General features: G+C 43.1%; 1 protein-coding gene across 26 annotated transcripts in view; it reads left to right on the top strand.

The window, feature by feature from the left end:
• The window catches only part of DLG2 (discs large MAGUK scaffold protein 2), a 1,693,368-nt gene extending 1,686,723 nt beyond the window's left edge, over positions 1-6,645 (top strand). For 16 of the 26 annotated variants that reach the window (XM_032393560.1, XM_032393562.1, XM_032393565.1 and 13 more), the window contains one exon: positions 916-6,642. In XM_032393560.1, coding sequence (XP_032249451.1) covers positions 916-1,022 — 107 coding nt within the window. In that variant the 3' untranslated portion in view covers positions 1,023-6,642. Of the gene's footprint in view, positions 1-915 lie in introns of all 26 variants that reach the window. The other 10 variants (XM_032393569.1, XM_032393582.1, XM_032393556.1 and 7 more) reach the window with 2 other exon arrangements.
• Positions 6,646-24,584: the final 17,939 nt, after the last annotated feature.

The raw sequence follows: 24,584 nt of genomic DNA, 5'->3' as shown, positions 1-24,584 counted from the left end.
ATCCAGGTATAAACATCAAATCACAGTTATGCACATTTTGACCAGTGGTTCATACTCAGAAATAAAATACAGTAATCAATATATTCTCAGGGTTGCTTTTGAAGATCTAACTATGTTTCAGTAGCAATTCATTGTTAATCCCTCATGTCCTACAGATAGTACTGATGTGTTTTGGAGATCTCTCTGCAGGCTAACTTTAGTTCAAAGGACATTATGAAATATACTTAAATCTGCTTCAGGTGACTTGGTGTTTTAGGTAATTCACAGATTAGCTGTTTGTGTATATTTCCTCTTATTTATGTTTCTTATAAGTAGCTGTCATAAAGCATTCCCAATATGAGCGGCCCTGTTACGGCAAAATATCAATTTACCAGATTACTTGGAGAATGAATGGGGTTTCCTATTAAGGGCTTGGGGGTTGAAGGGGTTAACTCAAGTTGCCTCCACAACCTTATTACTTCCTCTACGTCAAAAATGTCTAAATTTCTGCACCTGCCAAGGTACACACAGTATATAGAATAAAAGGCCATCTTTCTTTTGATAAGCAAGGAGATCTCAATCTGAAAATTGATCAGTGCCTAGCCCGGTGCCTGGCCCAGAGTAAGCACCCATAAAATTTAAATATATAAATGATTCATTTTCCAGAACCACAGGCAGATGTATAGAAGGTAAAAAGACTGGGGTGCATTTGTTACCTGATCCAGGACATGCACTGAAAGCATTTTTTTTTTTCTTTTAATCACTGACATGACCTTGCTTAAGTAAATTTCCCACTTTTCTTACTAATGAAAAGTAATATGAAGCTTCCAGATGAGTTCATCTGTCACTGGTTTGAGCTTCTGCTGTGTGATTGAGGGCTGTTCTTTACCAGGCAGGGAACGATTCCTAACTCTGGCGTGTTTACTCTTGTTCTAGCTATTGTCCAAGGAGACACCTTAGAAGATATATATAATCAATGCAAGCTTGTTATTGAAGAGCAATCTGGGCCTTTCATCTGGATTCCCTCAAAGGAAAAGTTATAAATTAGCTACTGCACCTCCGACAATGACAGAAGAGCATTTAGAAGAACAAAATATATATAATATACTACTTGGAGGCTTTTATGTTTTTGTTGCATTTATGTTTTTGCAGTCAATGTGAATTCTTATGAATGTACAACACAAACTGTGTGAAGCCATGAAGGAAACGGAGGGGCCACAGGGTGGGACAGAAAAGACATTGCAGTATGCAGGAAGGCTTTGGTTTGCTCAAAGTGCCAGGTATAGGGATGAACCTCTGATGGGCTTTCTGCCCAAGAGATGGGCAGCCTCCTCACCCCAGCAGATGTCCAGAGCTGATTTAGCTGCTGAGCTCTCTGTGTCTTTTGCTTTAAAGAAAAGTTGCCAGCACTTGAACTTCACCAACCTTCCCATTACCCACATCTGTAATTGGTACACTTCGAATTTTATAACTATGCACACTCTTTGATTTCTTAACGAGCAAAAGAAAGAAAGAAGGAAAAAGTAAAGGAGTCCCTTTGGAGACGGCATAATGTCAGGGAAGGATAAGTGTGTAGTTTCTTTGACTGGCATCTACAAAGATGAGCATTTCATAAAATTCACAAGTGTATGGAGGACTGACCTCCCTGAGAGGAGGGGGTTCCACCTGAGGTTAGCTTTATGATTGTTTATTGTCTATTTTGCCATTTATAAACTGAAAGGAGGCACTAAAGATGAGAATAATTTATACAATAAAAATATATTAAATGTATAGAAACAAATTTCTATAGGTTAAAAAAGTTTTGTGAAATATTTTGTAAAGACTAATTGAAAGACTAAATGTATGCACTATCAGCTGATGATCAAATTCAAGAACTGAAACTTGCACTCTCCCTTTTGTTGCCAGTGATCCATTAAGAGCATCTGAGTTCTTTCCAAAGTCTGACAAAGACTTCTCCCTCACTTACCTCCCATGATCTCCCTTCCATATTAGTGACACACTCTCATGGAGCACATCCCTTAATGAGTTGCCCTCATGGGTATTTTTGGAAGACATTTGGTTAATGCATTTTTAAGCTGATGGCTTTCAGAGACAAACTCATGCAAATGATCTAAAGGGAAGTTTTTGCTTTTATCTTATTAACCTGGGTCTGCCATGCAAATAGTTCAATAACTTTGTTTCTAGTTACTTACATGCAGTTCTCAAAGGATCATTTAGTGTTTTGGCCAACCATGAGTAATTAGGAGTTTGTTTGTTTTTTTTTTTTTTTTTTTTGTCTGTTTCACAAGTAACAGGGTTTTGTAACAGCCAGAGATGGTATCGAGCCATGGAGAGATCTGTCCCAAGAAGCACTATTTCTTTGAGGAAGAGAGAAGTATCTGGTTGGGGGGGTGAGGGGTGCAGACTTTTGTTTCTGTGTACAGGGCAAAGAGAACCACAAGAAAAGACAATTAACAGCTTTGAGCTCAACCAATTGAACTGCCTTTCTTGGGGGCTGCACCTGGACCAAGTTTATTTTTTAGCAATTATAATGATGATTTAAAAAAACCTCCCGAAGCCTATATCCCACTTTAGAGCTGATGATGACATCAGCGTTGCTTGTGCCCACAGTGTTTAGAGAGAGACTTGTCGGTGATCTCAATAACCACTCAACTCTGGGTTCTATGCATACCCAGACTAAGCCCCATCGCCTTATTTCTGGGGTACATCCAGACCTGGCAGGGATTCTGCCACACTGTGCAGCAAACCAGCATGCAGGCTGGGATGGGAGAGCGAGAGATAGAGCCATCAGCAGTGATGGGGCTTCTTCACAGTAAGAACATCGGAGCTCAGAATGAGGGTCTCTTTCCAAACCCAAGGTTGTTCATCTTACACTAACTACCACGGTCTGCCTCGCTGCAGTCACCAAAACAAACACAGAAATGCAAAATTATGCATCTACCTATAGTCTTGAGGCTGCCTTTGCCAACGGAAGGGCTAGCAATGCATTTTCCCTCTGATGAAAGTCAAATTTGGGGGGGGACTTCCCTAGAATGCTCAAAATGTTTAAAGGTATGTCCATGGCTGCAATTCGCCAGTTTCAGATCAAGGCCTACTTTCATCAATATTGCTGCCAGAAGTTTTCTGCCACCAGAATGCCATTCCTGATCCCAGCTCTATTTTTAGGCCACCATAATAACTTCTTTGGTTTCTCAACTGAGCATGCAACCATTTATTTAAAGGACTGTCATTAATGAGTAGATGTTTCCGCGGGTCGTGTGATGTGCTTTCCATTTAATATTAAGTATTGCTGTGGCTGAGTACAATCAAACTGAACCACCAACCCTTGGTTTTGTAGTAATATAATTATTTATTTTCCTAGTGTAGATGCTTCCAGATTAGAATTGGCATTTGCACTGATTTTTTTATGTAGATTTATATAAATATATATACATATATATTTGCTTGAAGAATCACCAAGCAAATTGGTGAGAGGGTCTTTTCCTATAGAAATTACACCTCCATTTGTTGTGTTGTCTTGCGCTTCCCAATGTTGAGGTCTCTATGGCTCCAATGAACTGGTGTATTTTGCAGCAAATCTGATGATTGTATGGATATGGCAGGAAGGTTACCCAGATTACATCTGGTGCAAATGCACTTGGAGCCTGGGGCCAGACTGGTGCTAACACTGCAAACTTTGTCCGGAGCTCTCTCCAATCTGAAGGCTTGCTGGGGGCGCAACATCACCTTCACATGCTGGGCCCTTTCGGAAAAGTGCCAGATCGTGTCACTGGTGCTATTTTTCATGCTCTGGTACAATGTGTAGCACCACGGGGGTCTCAGCTTTACCAAACTCAAAATCGCATTTGTCAGCTAATTGCAGGGGCATTTGTATTTTGCTCTCCTCCCACAGGATCTGTTGGCCATTTCTTTGCCGGCCTCTCCCTGCCCCCGCACCCCCTCCCCCAGCCCCAAGTTCTTGGCTTGGCGCCATCTGCTCAGTGAGCCCATCTTTACGAAGCTGCACTCAGGTGCCTGTGAGCTGTCTTAGATCCTACTGCCAGCCCTTCCAGACCCAGAGCCAGGGAAAAGCTCTCCACGCCTCTGGCTCTCGCCTCTGGTTTTCCCTCCTTCTTTTCCTCTGCTCTCCCCCTTCCATTTCTGTCTCATTCCATCACTCTCTTTGTGCACCTCTCCTTTTCTCCTACTGGCCTGTCTTCCCCGAGTGCTGCCTTCCTTCTGCAGTCTCTTGTTATTCCCTCCCCTTCACTCCCCTATCTCTCTACCCCCTTTGGGTCTCTCTTCCCCCCTGCCTCATTCCCCTTTCCCCTCATTTCCTGTCCTTTCTCTCCTCCTCACACGTCCTGAGCATCTCCTCTCCCATATCCCACTCTGTGATTTTTCTGTCCTATAAGGGCTCATGGCTGATTCGGACAGCAAGTCCATACACTGGACCGATGACACAATTCCTGTGGGTCACCATTTCACTTACACAGCCCAGAAAGCAAAGCTGAGCATGAGGTCCCCAGCTGGAGCCAGCTCCAGCACGCCTCACTGAGCCAGCCTGCACCGCTGCCCTGGCAGTGACGATGCACACGCGCTCTGGGCCCCGCAGCACCTGGGTGCCTCTCTGCCTGAAGGCTGGTCCACACTGAGCCCACTCTCAGCACCATCCCGTGGCTCTGAGGACACTTCCTCTCCACAAAGGCAGACTCTGGCCCCGAAATCATTCTGACAGCAAACCTCTTTCTCATTGAAGCCATGCCATCGCCTTGGTTTGGAGAGAGACATTTTTTCCCCACTCATAAGCTTCCCCCCCCCTCCATTTTCATGTGAAGCCCCCTCTGCTTTTCAGCTGGTGATTGCTCTGGTGAGATTGAATGGACTCGCTGATGAAATAACATCTCTTTTTTTCCTGTCTTGGTCCTGCCTAAGTTCCTACAAAAGTATTTAAGTCAAGGACTCGGGCTAGTTCCTAAGCTTATCGTGGTCATTTGTCACTCCCAGGGGGAAAAGGGGACATTTCTCTGAAAGCATGTGGAGTGACATGCTGACGACTGATTTGCCAGACATGTCCCTACAGAATTCTGTGGATATGCATTTTACTTCTGTGTATGTTATGGTCTATGTGGTATGTATATCATGTATACACATACTACATTGGGTATGAATGAATGTGGATGGAAACCCACACACACACTCCAGTCTGTAAATATCCTTCCTCACTGAAAACTGTGCTTTGGAAATCATTTCTTGTACAGCTGTGCAGTTTCTTGTAGCAGCTGAGGACGAGCTAAGACAGGTGGATGAGTTAGACAAAGATCACCTAACAGGCGGAATACAGAATCTCCCTAGCAACTCACGAGGACAGACAACCAAATGGCAAGGTTGACTCCCAATGAGATGGCAAACTTTTCTTCTCTCCTTTTTGAATTTGTGTTTCCTAAGTGTGTCTTAAATTCTGAGTGCACCAGGCTGTACCCGTTAGATCCTTTCAATATGACAGTTTCGTGCTTCTCTCCGACAGGATGTTTCTCCATCGAGCTGTAGTGCAGGAGGAGAGGGAGGGAGGAAACACTCCTTGCCCAGGCTGGAGTTTACAGAGACACTGCACAGCTTACACTCCTGTTAAGTGTAAATATTCGACACTTCCATTCCATTTGTGTAAAAAATAAAGCACACACAATTATAAAATCAAGATGTATATTTCATACTCAGTGTTGTCTGTGCATATTTTATTGCGTTGCTAGTTGTCAGCGGTGGCCCCGTTGTAAAAATGCCTGATAGAGTGTTTATAAACATGTCATGGTTTTATTATGAGATATAAATATTAAAACATTTTATACTTTATAGCAAATTATTTTCTCCCAAAGCATAATTTGTCTTGCTTCATAAAGAATAGAATCAGCCATTTCTATTTTTATCAAATTTATCTGATTTCAGAGCTAAAGTGTAGTTAGAGGAGGTTTGCTCTGAGGAGCCCAGGCAGTGCTGAGAGGAGCCCAAAGTGGTGCTTTTACATACTTTTAACTAAATGGTTACTATCTTGCCTGCTTCTCATCAGGATTTGGCCAAGAGTGAACCATGTATTAAAAGACAGGTTTTTTTAAAGACCCTCATATCTATGTGGGAAAAAAAAAAATCTATTCCCCGGTTTCAAAATTGTGAAATTCCAGAAGATACTAAGAATTGAGAAAAATATTTTTTTCATATCTAATACTTAAAATGCAAAGAAAGGCACAAATTGGAGAGGAGATGTCATTATTCATGTACCCTCGGCCACAAAATAGACCAGCTCCAGATATCTGAACGTGCCAAAAATGTCAGATTCAGGAACCTGAATCTGCCAGATAATATTCTAAATTCTTCCCGTGAGGTTAAACATATGCCTTGTCATATTGACATTTAGACAGCGTAGCTCTGACAGCTGGAGGACCAAAACAAATTCCTCCTGTGGGAGGAGTGGAATTTCACCATTAAAGCAATCGCTGTGCAGTAGGTTTTGCTTCACGATAAACTATCCCATCATCAGGTCAGTCATTTGGGAAACCAGACTTGGTCATTCCATCCTGACCATCACTGGGGGCCCACAGGAGTCTCCACCAGGTGTCCTGTCGCTGTCCCTGAGCAAAGACAGCATATGAAGGCATTGACTGGGGACACCTGGGTGGCTCAGTGGGTTAAGTGTTTGCCTTCCGCTCAGGTCATGATCCCAGAATTGTGGGATGGAGCCCCGAATCAGGCTCCCTGCTCAGCGGGAGCTTCTCCCTTTCCCTTTGGCCGCTCCCCTTGCTTGTGCTCTCTCTCTTTCTCTCTCTCTCTCTGTCAAATAAATAAAGTCTTTAAAAATTTTTAAGAAAGAGGGGCGCCTGGGTGGCTCAGTCGTTAAGCGTCTGCCTTCGGCTCAGGTCATGATCCCGGGGTCCTGGGATCGAGCCCCGCATCAGGCTCCCTGCTCCGCGGGAAGCCTGCTTCTCCCTCTCCCACTCCCCCTGCTTGTGTTCCCTCTCTCGCTGTGTCTCTCTGTATCAAATAAATAAATTAAAAAATTAAAATTAAAAAAAATTTTAAGAAAGAAAAGAAAGGCATTGACTGAGGCTGCAAGCCCAATGCAGGCCTCAACTTTCAACAATTATTCAATTTTTAACATTTACAGTCTCACCAGGCTTAGTATTAGTGGTAGCATTGCACAAAAGCCAGATTCGCTCCAGTAATGGGTGTGTTTATTCAGGGTGGGGGAAGCAGGGGAGGTTTTGACTTTTTGTTTCCCTCTTTAACTTCTATGTAACTATTTTTAAAACATGAGGTTTAGAAGTCTCAAAAACTAGAAGTGGACTGCACATCTGTGAACCTCAGAAGGTCTTGCTACAAATCTATAGTCTTTGTAGATATTCTGAGACTAAAACATCCAGTGACAGAATGCAAAAGCCTCAGCGGGGGACAAAGCTAAGGAACCTCTGGAGGGGGGGGGGGCCACCGGCTTTCCCAGCACAACCAGACCCAGAGGCTCTGAAGTGGTCAGGGCATGATGTCGTCCACGGGGCTGGACTGCCAGGTCTCATAACCCCACTAGTGGCTCTCTGTGACCCACCTTTCCCTTAGGGACATCTCAGAAGGCACGATGGCTATCAGGAAACTGCTCCCCTCCCGCTTCTAATGTGACAGCCCGTGTCCACACCTTGTCCATACCTCATCCCCAATTCCCCTCAGCACAGCTGGAACCAAGCTAGAATACTTGGATTACTCTTTAATCGTAAAATCACCTTAAATGCAGATTCTGATGTAGTAAGTGTAGGCAGGAGCCGAGAGCCTACATTTCTAACCAGCTCCCAGGTGATACAATGCTGGAGTAGCCAGGCTATAAGTGTTTTTCAAACTGCTGCAGACCACCCACCAGTAGGTCATAAACCAGCACCCTTTTTTAATGAAATAGAAATTAGAGTGCCTCCCGTGTAGTAAGGATAAACACCGTTTCATATTAACAGACTCATAAACACAGAGAACAAACTGGTGATTGCCAGAGGGGAGGGAGACAAGGGGAGAAGCAGAACAGATGAAGAGGATTAAGAAGTACAGACTTCTAGTTGTAAAACAAGTCACAAGGATGGAAAGCACGGCATAGGGAAGAGAGTCAATAACATTGTAGTAACTTTGTATAGTGACAGATGGCGACTACACTTAATCAGGGTGAGCATTTCATAATGTATACAATTGTCGAATCACAATGTTGCACGCCTGAAATTAATATAATCTTATATATCAACTATATTTCAATTTAAAAAAATTAAAATAGCATTTAATACCAAAAAAAAAAAGAAGAGAAGATTCCGGTGGAGGCACACACCAGCTCTCTCCAAATACATGTGTGGAATACTTCAAAAAAATATGGTTTCATGTTGTTTGTGGCAGGTGTAAGATGTATTTCTCACCGTAGCTCATAGTCACAGCTTGAGAAACAGCGCACTGACCTGCATTCGGCCAGCTCCTGGGAGCTTTCTCTCTTAAAGACGGCATGCCGCTCCTGAGAACTGCAAAATATTGATTCCTTCTCTAGGCCGTCTCCTAGCTTCTCATCACAAGTCCTAGTTTCAAAGTCACATGAACCAATGCACAGACCCTCTTCAGCCACTGAGACAGCTAGCAGAATTTGAAACAGGCACCTGGGACCTACCAAAAATGACTGATCCCTAAGTCAAGGCTCTCAATTAGAGTAAAGCAACCAAAGAGCTAACAGCTCTTCCCAAAAGCGGACATAAACATTTTCAGGTTCCAAACCCTGGCCCACATCCTTCAGAAGGGAAATCTAAATCTTGAGTTTAATTTGTTGGTCTTGTATTTGAGTATTTTAGGATTCTATGTAAAATTAGCATGCCCTGATGACCCATGGCTTATAGATGGTATGATGTTTAGTCTTCTTTCTGTACCAAAATAATTTCTTTTTTGCCTAAAATAATTCTCACAAATGGCATTAAAACTGTGAGGTATTCTTGCAGATGAGGAAAAAAAACTTAAAGGATAACTGATTTGCGACAACATGCTTCACAACTAATACTGACACATCAGTAGAACAGCACTGGTCTCAACTACTCAAAGCCAAAAAGGCAAGGGCTGACAGAGACACAGGTTCTCTCTCACCCTCCTGTCTAACGCCTATCTTCTTGGTTCTGGTTCCCCATCTTGTCTGGACAATAGACTCAGGTAACATCTGCTCTTCCAGGCTTCAAACGGAGGACCTGGGTGAACACTGCATAGCAGAAAGCTGACGTCCAAACAATGAGAGAAACACATAGAACAGGCTTCATTTTAGCAAAAAACAATTGACTCTACTTTCATCTGCAAGGAGAAGGAAAGAAAAGTATTTTATTTTCAGGGGTACATTCAAATTGTCAAATTTCTTGTCGCTCTAGATAACAAATTACAATTAACTTTTTGTTAATGAACTTAGGGTTCCTCAGAAAGAACAGTTGATTTCAATTCAACAAAAATATAACACCAGCAAGTTAAAGAGTGGGATCCCAAATGAATTGTTTGGTTTTTTCATGGGTCACACCTGTTTCATTGATAGTCTTAGTAACCTTTCTGTAGAAATTCTGTGTGCCCCTCTGTTTCTTTATCTGGCAGTTCTGGTATGAATAACCTGCCTGCTCCCTCCCCACCCCCAAGAAGGAAATGTCTCCCCATGGTCCTTCCAAACCAGTTTCTTTTCTTTTTTTTTTTTTTTTTTTTAGATTTTATTTATTCATTTGAGACAGAGATACAGAGAGAGAGAGAGAGAGAGAGCGAGCGCGCGCATGAGCAGGGGCAGAGGCAGGGGGAGAAGAAGAGGCAGACTCCCCTCTGAGCCCGGAGCCCGACGCAGGGCTCCATCCAAGGACCCTAGGATCATGACCTGAGCCGAAGGCAGACGTTTAACCATCTGAGCCACCCACGCACCCCCAAACCAGTTTCTTTTTACAGTGTTACTCATCCTAATTAACTACAGCCACTAAATCTGGCTTCAAGTCCATGGTCCTTTTCCTTAACAATTGGTGGTTTAATTTTGAGTATTTAAAACTCTTCAGAGTATAAAGTTACAGGAATGTATGTCCTGTTTTAAACTTGGGTCAATAAACACATTAAAAATTGGAGTAAATACATGAAAAGCCAACATTTTATGCAAAGAAAGGCTAGCAGTTGCTTAATTTTAAATGCCCTACAATGAAAACATTTGCAAAGAAGCTGGCATTTTGTATTATTTATTTATCTAGTTGTCATTCATTATATGTTTGGTCAGCAAACAATAAATACTTGCTTGGAGCCAGGCTCTATTTAGATGCTGGAATAAAAACAAATGTACAGGGCACAGCCTGTCTTCTAAAGGAATATAAACCTAGTAGCTGAGGCATTTTTTTAAAAAGCTAATTAAAACAGAGAAGCTTTAAAACAGACCAGTGAGTGCATAAAGAGTGACCTTGATGTTTAGGAATCAGACATACACCTGCTCAGGATTTGCCCCATTTCTCACACCCTGGGAAGAACCTGTATGGCAAAATTGAGTCTCTTCTCTGCCATTGTTGAATCTGTTAACCCCCATATCTCATCCTGCACTGTAAGCCCCACACGGGTTTTGTTTTTTAAATTGCAATGCAAGTGCCTGGCTTTACGGTTTTTTAGATTGCCAAGGCAGCCACTTCATAGGCAGCTGTCTCCAATAAACACATTCCCAGCTACAGCGACTAGATAAAGAGCCGGCCCCACCCCCTGATCTCCCTTGTTTGAGAGACCTCTCCTGGTCTTAGATAACTGACTTCTCCACCGACTGTGTTTCCCTTCTGGAGCTTTAATTTCTGCTCCTACCTTTTAAATATACCCGTAAAGAGTGAGCCTGCAAAACTCTGGGCACTCCACCCTGTCTCCCTCCCTCCTTCCCTCCCTCCTCACAATCTCCCACTGGGCCCCCCACTACCACCCCCATGTGCTGCACCCTCCAGGATAGGTGAGTATTAAACCTTGTCCTTTCAAAGTTTCCTGATGGTTATTATTGAAGGTATCTTGAAATCATAATAAGAACCACAAGGGCCAGTCCACCCCAATACTGGTTTAGAAAGGGAAATATCCGAGGAGGTTCTCTGTGAGCCAGGTGAGGAACTTGTTGGAAATACAGAGTTCCTAGACCTACTCAGTCAGAATCTGCATTTTGACCAGATTCCCTAGCGATTCCATGCAGGTGAAAGTATAAGACGCACTAGTCTACAAAACTGAATCAACTGTGAAGAAAGCATTGGGAGAAAAACATTATAATCAAGAAAGTGAGTTAATAACTACAATGGTAAAAACAAAAAAGCAAATAGTAGAGAATACAGGTATCCCTTGGAACGAGCAAATAGCTTGGTGCCGTCATCCTTAAACATAGGAACCCAGCCAGTCTATTAGTATTCCAGAGTGGGGGGCGGGGGGGTCTGCAAAAGTCCTCTATACAAAATACTTGATCCATGTTTAAATCCAGGACTGATTATCTCCACTGCACCAACTGAGAAGGCAATCCTTGGCACACACCTCTAAGGACCACAAAGTGACAATCCAACATCACAAGTAAGAACACTGACTTGAGACCAGCAGACCTGGGTTCAAATTCTGACTGGACTCTTTACTAGCTATGTGACCTTTGACAAAGGCCTTAACATATCCAAGGGCAAATATTCTCACCAAAACCTGATAGTAGCATCTGCTGTGAGGAGAAAACTTAAAAAGAAGTGCGTGAATGCATGAGCCATGCCAGGTGATTTCCAGCAAGTGTTAGCTGTCATTATTACATTTATTCACTGATCCTCATGCACCGTGAAAGAGACAAGGCCACTGCCCTCCCCATTTTAGAGATGAATAAATTAGGATTTAGGGAAAGGGGGAGTGTCCCCCAAGTTCACATGCTGGCAGCAGACCTGGGTCTCAAGTTCAGGCTTCAACTTCTCTTGTTCAATGTCCATTATGGCTACTCCAGACAGGCTTTGTGAATGTTAATTAAGGATCTGATTTGGAGCAGTGATTACCAGGAAAGGGCCAGAAGGCCAGCCTGATGGGCAAGCAGATAGCCATCTGCCTCCTAAGTGGGTAAACTGTCCCCCTGCCCCAAGTCAGGAATGAGTCACTTTGTCAAAGCCAAAGATGTTATCAGGAAAGAACCTCTCAGGAAAGATAAATGCAGGAATTAGCTAATCAAAGGACCTGACCAGAACTGAGGGACAAAAAGCAAGAAAAGCAAGGCTTCCAAAAGTGGATGAACTAGGAGCACCTGGGTGGCTTAATCCGGTCTGCCATTGGGATCCCAGGGCTCTGGGATCAGCTCCGTGTTGGACTCCCTGCTTAGCGGGGAGCCTGCTTCTCCCTCTCCTCCTGCCCCTCCCCCACCCCCATGCTCTCTCACAGGCACACTCTCTCTCAAATTAAAAAATCTTAAAAAGAAATGGATGAACTTTTTTTTTTTAAATATTCTTCAAGTGAAGCTACAGAACACTGTATCTGGCCTTAGGCTGTGAGGAGGAGGAGGAGGAGGAGGGGGGAGGAGGGGGGGGAGGAGGAAGGAGGAGGGAGAGGGGTGGAGAGAGGAAGAGAAGGGAAAGAAGCTATCAAGAACTCTCCCTGTGCTGGGCACAGAACCTCAGATGTATTATTTCATTTCATCATTGACACAGCTTTGTGACAAAGGCGTTATCTCCCCCATACAATAAATAAACAGGCTTGAAGAATTAAAGGAACATACCCAGTTATGACATAAGAGACAAAAAATGATGCCTGTTTATCAGGAATGTTTTCCCACCATGGCATATGTTGCAATACCAGTCACTTTTATTTTTTTTTTAAGATTTTTCTATTTATTTATTTTGACAGAGAGCACAAGCAGGGGGAGTGGCAGAGGCAGAGGGAGAAGCAGGCTCCCCCTGAGCAGGGAGCCCGACTTGGGGCTCGATCCCAGGACCCTGGGATCATGACCTGAGCTGAAGGCAGCTGCCCAACCGACCGAGCCACCCAGGCGCCCAATACCAGTCACTTTTAAATAAACTCTATTTCTTAAATTTTTTTTAAAGATTTTATTTGCCAGAGGGCGAGCACACTCGAGAGCAAGAGAGCACAAGCGGGGGAGCGGCAGGCAGAGGAAGAAGCAAATTCCCTGCTGAGCAGGGAGCCCGATGCAGGACTCGATCATGACCTGAGCCGAAGGCAGATACTTAACCAACTGAGCCACCCAGGCGCCCCAATAAACTATTTTAGAATAGTTTTAGGGGTGCCCCTGGGTGGCTCAGTCAGCTGGGCATCTGACTCTTGATTTCAGCTCAGGTCATGATCTCAGGGTCGTGAGATCAAGCCCTACATCAGGCTCCCTGCTCTGTGGGACGAGTCTACTTGAGATTCTTTCCCTCTGCCCCTCCTCTTTCTCTCTCTCCCTCCCCTTCTCTCTCTCTCGCAAATAAATCTTTAAAACAAAAAAAGAATAGATTTATAGGAAAAGTACAAAAATAGTACAGAGGATTCCCATATATCCACCAACCAGTTTCTTCTATTAACTAGTCCAGATTAATTGGAGCAATGTTTATAATTCCATACTTTATTCAGATTTCCTTAGTTTTTACCTATTTCTCCTCCTGGATTCCATTAGGATACCATATTACACTTAGTCATCATGTCTCCTTAGTCCTCTTGGCTGTGACAGTTTCTCAGACTTCCCTTGTTTTTGATGACCTTGACAGTTTAGGGGAGTACTGGTCAGGTATTTTATAGAATGTTCCTCACTTAGGATCTGTTTTCCCCTCATTGGATGAAGTTTGCTCATGATTAGACTGGGGTCATGTGTTTGGGGAAGAAAAACCACCGAGTTCAAGTGCCATTCTCATCATATCAAGGGTACATGACTTAATCATGGTTGATGTTAACCATGTTCATCTAGCTGAGGTACTCTTTTTCAAGTTTTTCTCTGCAAAGTTATCTTTATCCCCCTGTTCACACTGGATTCTTTGGAAGAAGTCCCTGTGCATAGTCCACCCTTAATGAGTAGGAGTTACGTTTCAAGTCCTTGAGGGCAAAGCAGCATGGGAGATTTGTCTCTTCCATTTATTCATTCAATAATTTGTTTACATCAGCAGGGATTTATGAATATTTTATAATTTGGGTTATAATTCAATACTTCTTTATTTTGTTACTTCAGTGTTTCAGCTGTGGCCATTGAGAGCTCTTTCGTTTGGCTCCTGTGTTCCTTTGACATATCCCCATTGCTGTGGATTTTGTTGTTGTTGTTTTTGAGTTCTTACTTTCTGGCTCTATAAGAGGCTCAGGCTCATTTTGTGTATTTTCTGCCTGAATCCTAAAATGAGCTGTTTTTCCAAGGCACCCTGGTTCCTTTTATTGGAGAATAATATTAGAAACTGAGATCTTGGAGCTAAATGTGCTCACAGCTACTAGGGTGTCATTTCTCAGGCTGGCAGAGCAAGGGAATAAATATGTATATATTGTATATATATACATACCTACAATATTTCTAAATGTAACCATCTGTAGCTATATTAAGCTAAGCATGAGTTCATACAGATGTCTCCATTCTTATCCATTACCACCTGCATTATTCCAGCCTTCTCCCCTTGCTTGTCTATAAACTCCTGCTCCAACAGTGAGAAACCTAATGCCAGGCATTTTTCATCTCTTTATTTTATTCTGACTAGCTGATCCAGGTTGGGACCCTATGCTCAGGAAAGTCCTAAAGAACCTTCTAATCTCTCACATTGTGGCTTTTTAGTGGTCTCTTGATTATCTCAGGCTCCTGCTACTTCCTTCCAAACTTGATGATAAACATCTAGGATTTCTCGCATCCAAAGCATGGAAAAATAGAGAGTACCTATTTGAAGGGCAACAAATCCAGCCTCACATGAGAGAGGTCATTTTCAGGCAAAAATTTGAGGGTTCAAATTCTTTATTACCATTTAAATGGATTTATTCTGAACCTTCAACCTACCTTGTATCCTAATCATGTTTAGGTGAGCTCAAAGACAGTGATTTATCCAATGACCTAGAATTGTCACATCTCTCACCTCTACTTCCCACAATCTCCACAGATAGCACGTGGGTTCTGGGGTACTTGCATTCACTTGGTGGCATCATGAAGAGGAGTTAGCTTCTGCTCACCAAACCTGACCTGAGTCTCCTGTTCCCACTCACTGCCAAGGTGATGGTCCCATCTATCTCTCTTTATTCTCTGGCTCAACTCCCTTTTGGATAATTCTTAGAAAGGCCTTGGCAAAAAGGAGAGATGAAATTATCCACAAGCAAATTGTGAAGTGTGTATCATGCTGCTTGTATAAATTAGGGTTCTTTAGTCAAAGGTATAAGAGAAAATATTTGGAAAATATTAATGTAGCTTTATATCCCCATAATCTGATCCCCTCCTTAGCCAAGTTACTCACCTTTCTTGGCAGAAGGTGGGGAATGGGGTTGACAGAAGGGAAATTGGATTCTTAAGGAAGGAATACAAAGAAAGGTGGCAATCAGTTACTGACATTTTAAAACAAGGCAAAATGGGTTTGAAAGTCAACATTTCTTTCATTCTCATTTTATATACGGGCCTGAAATAGAATTTTTTCCCATGGCATAAATAAGAGGGCCTTAAAACTAGACGCAGAGGGGTGCCTGGGTGGCTCAGTCAGTTAAGCGTCCCACTCTTGATTTCAGCTCAGGTCATGATCTCAAGGTCATGAAATCAAGCCCCGCATCAGGCTCTGTGCTGAGGGCAGAGCCTGCTTAAGATTCTCTCTCTCCCTCTCTCTGTCCCCACCCCCACTCATGCTCTCTCTCTCTCTCTCTCTCTCTCTCTCAATCAATAAATGGTCTAATCTGTTTCACAGAGGAATAATGTATTTTAAAAAACTAGAAGCAGAAAAGAAAGTATACAAAATAGAAGTAAAAGGGAAACCCACCCTTTAAAATCCAAGGCTATTAAAGACAGAAGGTGGGCTGGAAGCAGAGAGAAGAGACAGATGAAAGGGTGGACAGATCATGCTCTGTTCCTCTCCCTTGGCTGAAACCCTGGCAAGTTGAAGAGAACAATTAGGACACTAATTGCCCCACTCCCTATTTGGAATCCCAGGCGGAGGTCACTTGTGGGCCAGGCACCCTGATATATCCATAAGAACTTGGGGATCGGCCACATCAAAGTAAAGCTCAAGGTACAGCATGGTCAGAAAGGCTCTACCAAAGCTCATCACTCCTAGGAGGCCTTCTCTTTCCATGGGATATATTGAAAGCCAGGAGCTCCCACTGAGCCCTAAGAAGGAGAAGCAGAGGTAACTGAGTCTGAGAGCCAGCTTTACAGCCCTGAGACCTGTGGTGAGGGGGTGACTCGGTAAGGAAGGATGGGCCCTGCCCCACACCCCATCCCAGCCCAGCCAGAAGCCAACAGAGGATATGCAGATGTTCAGTGGAGGTTTTTGAGGTGAGATTGGTAGCCAAGAAGTACTGCAGCCTCTGCCAAGCCTAGAGAAACCAAGGTGCAAGTAACACAAGCTTTGACTTCAGACACAAGTGCCCTTGGGGCAAGCGTCCCTGTTGTGGACAAGGAACATTGTCATGCAAACCAGAGAGCTCAGAAGATATCACATAAACCCAAAGAACCCTTTTCCTTCCCACTGCCAAGAGGACACAGCCACGGACCCTCTCCCATTCACCTGTGACCCATAAGCTCCAACCAAATTAATCAAGAGTTCTGGAAGTCCGAGGGCAGCTCAGGGAAGTGAAGGAGGAGCTGCAGCAGGAGCCTGGGATGGGGGTGGCGAGCCGACTCCAGCTGGTGGGAATTGAAGAGGGGTAGGCCCTCAAGGAATGAGGGCTACTCTTCCTAGACCCCAGAGGAGGGGAACTAAAGAGGCAACACAGCAGGTGTTCACAGCTTTCCTCTCAGGAAATGGGAGGCCTGGTTCAGAAAGCAACCATTCATTCATTCAACAAATATTTATTGAGCTGAGTGGAGAGAAACTGGACTACCAAATTCAATCAGTCATGGCCCCTAACCTCAAGAGCTTACAATCCAGTGGCAAGGGCCAGTGGGCAAAGCGGTGTCACCTGCCTGGAGGGCAGAGCATCGTGCTGGGAGCAGAACAGCAGCTGTTGTGAGAATGAGGAAAGAACAATGAATTCTCATTGGCGGCATTGGGAAAGCCTGGCGTTTGAGCTGTGCCTTGGAAGCATGCTAGTGGAAGAGAAAGGAAGGAGGATACCAGAAAAGGTGGGGAAGCATGAAGAGAAGCACGAAGGTGGGAAAGAGAGTGCAGTGTTAGGGAAATGCCAGGAGCCAGGCTTGGCTGCTACGCAGAACGTTTGATGAAAAGTTGAAGAAGCTGGAAAGAAAGGCCAGAAAGAGAACGTCTTACATGCAAGGTGAGTGAGTGTGGCTTTCATCCCGTGGGCGATGGGGAGCTACTTCGTCTTTTAAGACCAGATTTGTATTTTGGAATGTTCACTCTGGTGGCAGTGTGGGGAATGAATTTGGGAAGAAGGAGATGGGAGCCTCTAGTCACCATCTTTGGTGAAAAGCACAAAGGATGAAAAGGGCAATGGAATGTCAGCTGTTGGAGGGATTTTCCTCAGAAAAGGGCATTGGCAAGTGTCCTCCACCCTCTGCAAGTCTGTCGAAGGGCAGCTCATCAACAGACACAGGATCTCTCTCGGTTTGCCTTTTCATGGGCTGTAGTATTGTCATCACAGCCCCACTCTCCCCACCAGTCTGCCCCCTCTTGCTGGCTCACACCAATATGCAGACGCACTCGTATCTTTCATCTCTCAAAATATCTTTTTATTCAATTAAGTTTTTTATTTTAATTCCAGTTTAGTCAACATACAGTGCTGCAGTAGTTTCGGATGTACAATATAGTATTTCCATTCTATAACTGTAGGATTGTACAATATAGTGACTCAACAATTCTAAAACTATTCTTGATGCCATAGTCTCTCTGTCCCGCTTCCTTAACAGGAGCTTCTGTCCTCAGGTTTTTCTCACAGTTGTGATGCGGCCCCTGGAGTTCCCTCCATCTTGTCTGCCATCTAAGCAGAAGATGGGGGAGAGTGAGCTGGGTCAGTCCCTTTACAAGAGCTTTTCTATACATAGTCCACTGCCTGCCCCTTGTCAGGTCCTCAGTAACTAAATGTTGGTGGAGTGAATGGTTGGAGCAAAAAGGTAAACATACAACATCACATTTCATTTCTCTCCAAACCTTGTAATTTAGGTATTTTTAATCCCCGTTTTAGAGATGAGCAAACTGAGGATCAGAGACTTGAGGCAACTTGTGTAAGTAGAGGAGCAGGAATTCACAGCCATCTCAGGCAGGTTCCATGACCTGTTCTCTCCCTCCACACCAGGCGGCTTCCATGTCTCCCCAGGGCATCAGTCACCCCAGTGGGTCATTTTTGCACTTTATAGTTGACCAGACAGTGAAGAAAACAACACTTGTTGCTTAATATGAGGCAAAGAATTGAAAAGTCATCCCAGAATTCATTATCTTCCCACAGCTAATTGGAACTCATTAAAAAACCTGATTTTGAAGGCAGGAAGAAATCATTTTAATTAGCAATGAGATAGGCCTTTCCTCAGGAACAAGTCCAGAATCTCAATTAGTGCTGAAGGAAGCTTTAATTAGCAAGAAAAATGGCTGTTTCCAATGAAGGATAGAGAAAATACTGAAGCTGGCCAGGGTCCTTCACAACTTCCTGAAGACATTCTACATCTCCTGAAGATTGTGATTGTCTGTGGTAACCAGTTTAACCATAAATATTCCCTGTTACATTTTTATCCACTTCTTTCATATTGATCTGTGTAAGAAGGTCAGGAAGGGCACAGTTAGGCTAGAAAGCAATAATTATACGCCTCCCTTTACTTTCTCTCACACTTGCTACCAATTTTATATCCTCGGCACTTCGATTAGCGTGTAATAACTGTAAGAAGTCTTACTGTTAAGAAACCTTTCTAAACTGTGTTTAATCCAAATATCCCGAATTTACTTGACCATGCAACTCTTGCTCATAAAATGTGTGGTAGCTGGTCTCCAAACTTGGCCACCAACACTTCCTCCTTTCCTGTATGCACATGCTGCCCGAGCCGCGCCCCCATCAACAGATAGTCTATCTCCTATTCCCTTGAGTCTAAGCGGCCCTTGTGATTTACTTTGTTGAATGGAATGTGGCAAGAGTGATTGTGGTGTCAGTTCCGGGGCTGGCCCTTGAGAGGCCTGACAGATTCTGCTCCCTGGGAAACTGGCAATAGAAAGAAGTCCATCTACATGACTGGAGAGAGAGATCCAGGTAGGGGTCCAGTTGGGAAATGACTTTCCCAACTAAGATCTAGCTACTTGGGCCAGATCAGCTCTCCTGATTCCCTGCCCAGTGCTCTGTCTATAACACATGGTACTACTGATCTGCTTGTCAAAGAACTTGCTGATCTCATGGATGGTTTAATTCAACACACTGGGGTTTTAAGTCATTGGAGATTCTTAGAAACTTGAATCGAGTTCAATCTAGACTCATATTTGCAGTTTTATTTACTTTTCTAACTTTTCCCATTAAGAAGTCTCCCCTTATTCCTATGGTTTATGTAGAAGCCCCCTCTTCCTCATGATAACATTTAAACAGTAGTAAAGAACTCACCTTCTGTATTAATCACTCAGAGTTTAAGTCTCAACGCCACTTACTGGTCTAGACAACTTACTGGCTCAGAAAAGTTCATTCAGCTCTCTATCATTATTTCTAGTGACCCCTAAGGAGTCACTGGCCCAGAGAAAACCCTTTCCAGCTTTGATGTTCTAAAATTTTATAGACTTCCTCCTTCCCCCAAAAACTCCCTGCCAAAGGGGCCACAGCTTCCAAGAGGCTCCCAGCCCTCCATGGGCTGCACAGGACTCCCTCCAATGAGGTAACCCCAGTGTGAATGGATTGTGGAAGGGCAGCCTGCAGGTCAATGGCTCAGTTTCTGGGTATAAATGCATGTGATCAGTCTGCCATTTGGATCCAATGCTCTTTATACCAGAGTTGATCTTTAAGGATAAGGGATTACTCTCCAAGTAAAGGGGGTTTGGAGGACAGTATCCCAAGGGTATGAGGTAAGCAAAATCTCTGGTTGCTCAGTGTCCAGAGAGCAGGTTAAAAAAAAAATCCATTAACAACCACAGACTCTTAAAATAACCTTTATAAATGGAAGTTGCCCCATCGATATCCCAATACCTGCATCTTTTTTAGAAAGTAATAAGATTTTTTTTTCCATCCTCTAGGACTCAAATGCCAGAGTGAAGTACTCTCTAACATTTCTGGTTTAGTATTTGTTTTCAGGGTTGTTTGCCTTTCTTGTTTGAAAGATGTTTTTCTGACTAAACTTGATAGTCCTTTTTTTCTGCAATTTAAAAATAACCTACTAACCTCCACAGGCTTAGTTATTGACTTTCCATTACTATCACCGTAAACTCCATCAATAGCTTCAACCCACTGTGCTTAAACCTATGAAAACTCCCACCTCCCTGCCTTTGCCCATACCACACCCTCCAGCATTTGGTTTCTTTTCTACCCCTCCTCAATCTCTGTTTGTACAAGTCCCACGTATCCTTTTTTCTTCCATGTCGACTCTGAATACTCTTAAACCACTTTAAAACATTCTGCCTTGTACGGCTATCCTGGTGAAGACCACCAACTTTGTAATTAGCCTGGGTTTGTATTTCAGGTGCAGATTTTTTTTTTTTTTTAAGTAGGTTCCAAGCCCAGCACGTAGTCCGATTCAGGGCTCAAACTCAGGATAGGGAGCTCAAGACCTGAGCCAAGATCAAGAGTCAGACGCTCAACCAACTGAGCCACCCAGGCACCCCTCAGTTCCAGAATTTATTACATATGTAACGTAGGGCAAGTTACTTAATCTCTCTAAACCTCAAGTTCCTCATTTCTGAAATACAGGTAATAGCACCTGACTCACAAAAATTGTTGTATAATAGATTAAATAAGAAAGTGATCACAAGTGAATGAATCAGGGTCCCAGCAGCAACCACACCATACAAGTATATTAAGATAAGTCTGGGATGGGTGCCTGGATGGTGCAGTGGGTTAAGCATCCAACTCCTGGTTTTGGCTCATGGTCATGAGATCAAGCCCTGAGTTGGGCTCCACACTCAGCCTGCAGTCTGCTTCAGGCTCTCTCTCCCTCTCTCTCTCTCCCTCCCTCTCTCTCTCTCTCTAAAATAAATAAATAAATAAACCTTTAAAAAAAATAATTCTGGGAGATGAGGGCAGAGCAGGGAGTAGTATGTTGGTGCCAGCTCATAAGCAGTAAAAGTTGCATTCAGGAACTTTTTGCAAGCCAGTTGTTAAACATGGCCATTATTAACAAAATTGTATAAATTTAAATAAATTATATTTAGAACAAAGGTAATAAATACTTAAAATCCATCACTTCCTAATTATGTTATTACATTTTATCATAAATGCTCTTGCAGATATTTAACATCTATTATATCTGTGTGGTAGGAATATTATATAATGTATGCTATGGTGGATCTTTTCCCAACTTCATGCCCAATGACATACCATTTGTACTCTGAAATCAGCCATGGTGGGAATATTTACACCACAGAAATTGGCAGATGCTACAAATCAGGGCTTTCTCCCCCTACCTCCCCTGCCCCAGACACCTGGTTGTTAAAATATTTACCAGCAGGAACATGTGTAGGGAACTCAAAAGGAGTCTTACAGTACCCAATGGCTGCTATCACCACTAGACCCAAAAAGACAATGAGAATAAGCAGTTACCCAGATTCTGGAAAGAAAAAGTTGTGAAGAGAGGTGCACTTCAACAGGTACTATGACCTCTTTGGTCAGGGAATACTGCCAACCCGAAGTGATACTAGAAGAAGAGAGCCAGAGGCGTAAATCTCTGGCCTCACTCTCCTCCTCCCTTCTGCTTCACTCTCCCACCTCCTTCCAATGAGGGCCAACCAGATCTCAGGTGGCAAAGGAGCCCAAATAGGTTAGTCTCCTGGAACAGAAAGTAGGGTAGAGGAGAGACTAGGATAAATGGAAGAACAAATGGGGAATATCCTATTTGTAAAACAGTGCTGTATCTGGTACATAACAGGGGCTCAGTTAATATTCTCTATTATTGTTAGTTCAACTCAATAAAACTTTATTAAGTGTTATGCTGAATATCCTTCCCTCAAGGAGTCCAGAGTCCAGTGGAGAGCCATATAAATAATTTGCACATTAATGTGCAATGTACTATTATTAATGGAGGCAGATAGTCTGGCTCTCCCACTAGATGACAAACCCCACAGAGCCGAAACTGTGATCAATAATCAATAAATATCTGTTGAATGGATGTATTCTCATTTCCCTTACATGACCAGTACAATTATAGAATTTTTAAAAGGAAGAAGGTAACAAGGGAGCTCATAATTTCTGAGTGCCTCTGTGTACCAAGCACTCTCCATAGATTATTTCATCACCAAAATAAAAGGATGTAAAACAGTATGTTAAAATCGAAGTTTTGACTGAGGAGCCAAGATGATAAATATCAGATACAAAATAGTGCTAGACCCATCATGAGGAGGAAGTTTCAAAATTGGCGGCCAAGTAATGGTTAGACAACTCGCACATATCAAATACCAGGTTGTTGAAGGAGAGGCAAGATTTTGAATACTGATTTTGTGAGGATTTTGAAGTCAATGACGTGCTAGGAGCCCCCTCCGTGGGTACAGAGAGGGAATGTTCTTGCTCTCTCAACTCAAGCTTAATAAGGAATCCTTAAGTATGACTACATCCTAAGCTTTCTCCTCTGGAATTTGGACACCACAGGGATTTGGCATTTGAGTCCCACCCAGGGAATCAAGCAGCCAAGAGAAATGGGCTAATAGACTCCTTTGGTAGCAGAGCTGGTAAAGCTGGAGCTTTTAAGATCAGATCTAATTCTCTGAAATTTTTGATGAGTGCAGAGTTCCTATGTACCAGATGGCAACCATATAGAAGATGCCACTGGGGAGGCATTCACATGTGGGGGTTCTCAACAAGGAGAACATCCTAGTGGGTACGAAGGGCCCCACCAGCTAGTCTGTTGGAGTGCACCACTAAAGAATCAGAAGCTGGGGGTGCAGAGTCTGAGAAACAGGGCTGCACATGAGAGAGGTCAACAGGAGAGCCTTCAAAGATACCCACGAAATGGCCCACAAGAGAAAGAATCAGTAATCACACCCTGGCAACTCAGAGATGCCAAAGAAACAGCTGTACCCACCATGTTCCCTTTTCCTATTATCCCCTCTCCTGCTGCATCTGACCCAGGAGGGGACTAAAATAGATGCCAGAGGAAAAGGGAAATGGTGAATAGAAAGGTCAATGGGGTGCCTGGGTGGCTCAGTCAGTTAAGCGTCTGCCTTCAGGTCAGGTCATGATCCCAGGGTCCTGGCATGGAGCCCCATGTCTTACCGCTCCCTGCTCAGCAGGAATTCTGCTTCTCCCTCTGCCCCTCCCCCCACTCATGTGCATGCGCTCTCTCTCTCTCCCTCTCAAATAAATAAAATCTTAAAAAAAAGAAAGAAAGAAAAGAAAAAAGGAAAAGAAACAGAGAGGCCAAACAGCTACCTCAACTTCAGACTGATCGCAAGTAGAGGGGAAGATTTAACTTAAGTTCATGGAATAGATTATTATCTAGGACTGGTCCTTTTTAATTACCAAATAGAGATTGTGTTTTTTGGCTTAAAGTGACCTTCAGACTTTCTATTGTCTAAAAGTAAGCATAACATTTATAAAATCTGAGCAGATTTCATCCAGCAGAAAGCTAAGCATATTATCTACTGAATAAATTTTAAAGGAACCATGGAAAACAAAATTAAGTTATATCTGATTATATGCCACATGTCATGTTTGCTGGATTTAAGGATTATGGGAGGTATAACTATCCCCATTTTATAAGTGAGCAAAGGAAAGCTCAAATAAGATAAGAGCCCAAATCAGACAACCTATAAGTGGTAGGACCAGAATTCAAAACAATTCTGACCCTAAAGTCATTGTTCCTTGCTTCTACATTAATTATCTTGCCTCCTGATCCTCGAATGTTAAGAGCTGTAAGTGATGATTATTTCAGATTATCTAACCTTACTTTCTCATGTTAAATAATGAAAAGTTTGTATTAGTGCTTATTATATAACTGGCATAGTGCTAAACATTTCATATGTATTTTCTCCTTTAATCCTTACAACATTGCCCTCCCCCTCCCCGCCGAAATACAGGAGATCTCTAATATGCAACTGAGGAAATTGAGATCCAGAACAGTTAAGTATTCTCAAGTTCATACAGCTAGTAAGTGGCAGAACCAAGATTTGAGCCCTGGTTATCTGACTCCACACCCCATAGCCACTATGCACGAGACAGAAAGAGAAATTAACTCTTTCTAAGATTATACCAGAAATGAGCCAAATAGAACCTGGGTCTTCTCTTAAGCCATCGCTCCTTCCACTGCAAAACCTACAAGAGAGTAGAAGAAGGGAATTATAAACAACTATTAATGCATGCTGGTGCATGGTCTGACAGTTAGCAAGGGGAAATTTTCTCTCATGGATGTTTGAACAATGGAACAAAACAATTATCAAGATGATAAA

This window comes from Phoca vitulina, unplaced genomic scaffold, assembly GCF_004348235.1.
Source record: "Phoca vitulina isolate PV1807 unplaced genomic scaffold, GSC_HSeal_1.0 scaffold74, whole genome shotgun sequence".
Lineage (NCBI taxonomy): Eukaryota > Metazoa > Chordata > Mammalia > Carnivora > Phocidae > Phoca > Phoca vitulina.
This window is presented reverse-complemented; position numbering and strand designations above follow the sequence as displayed.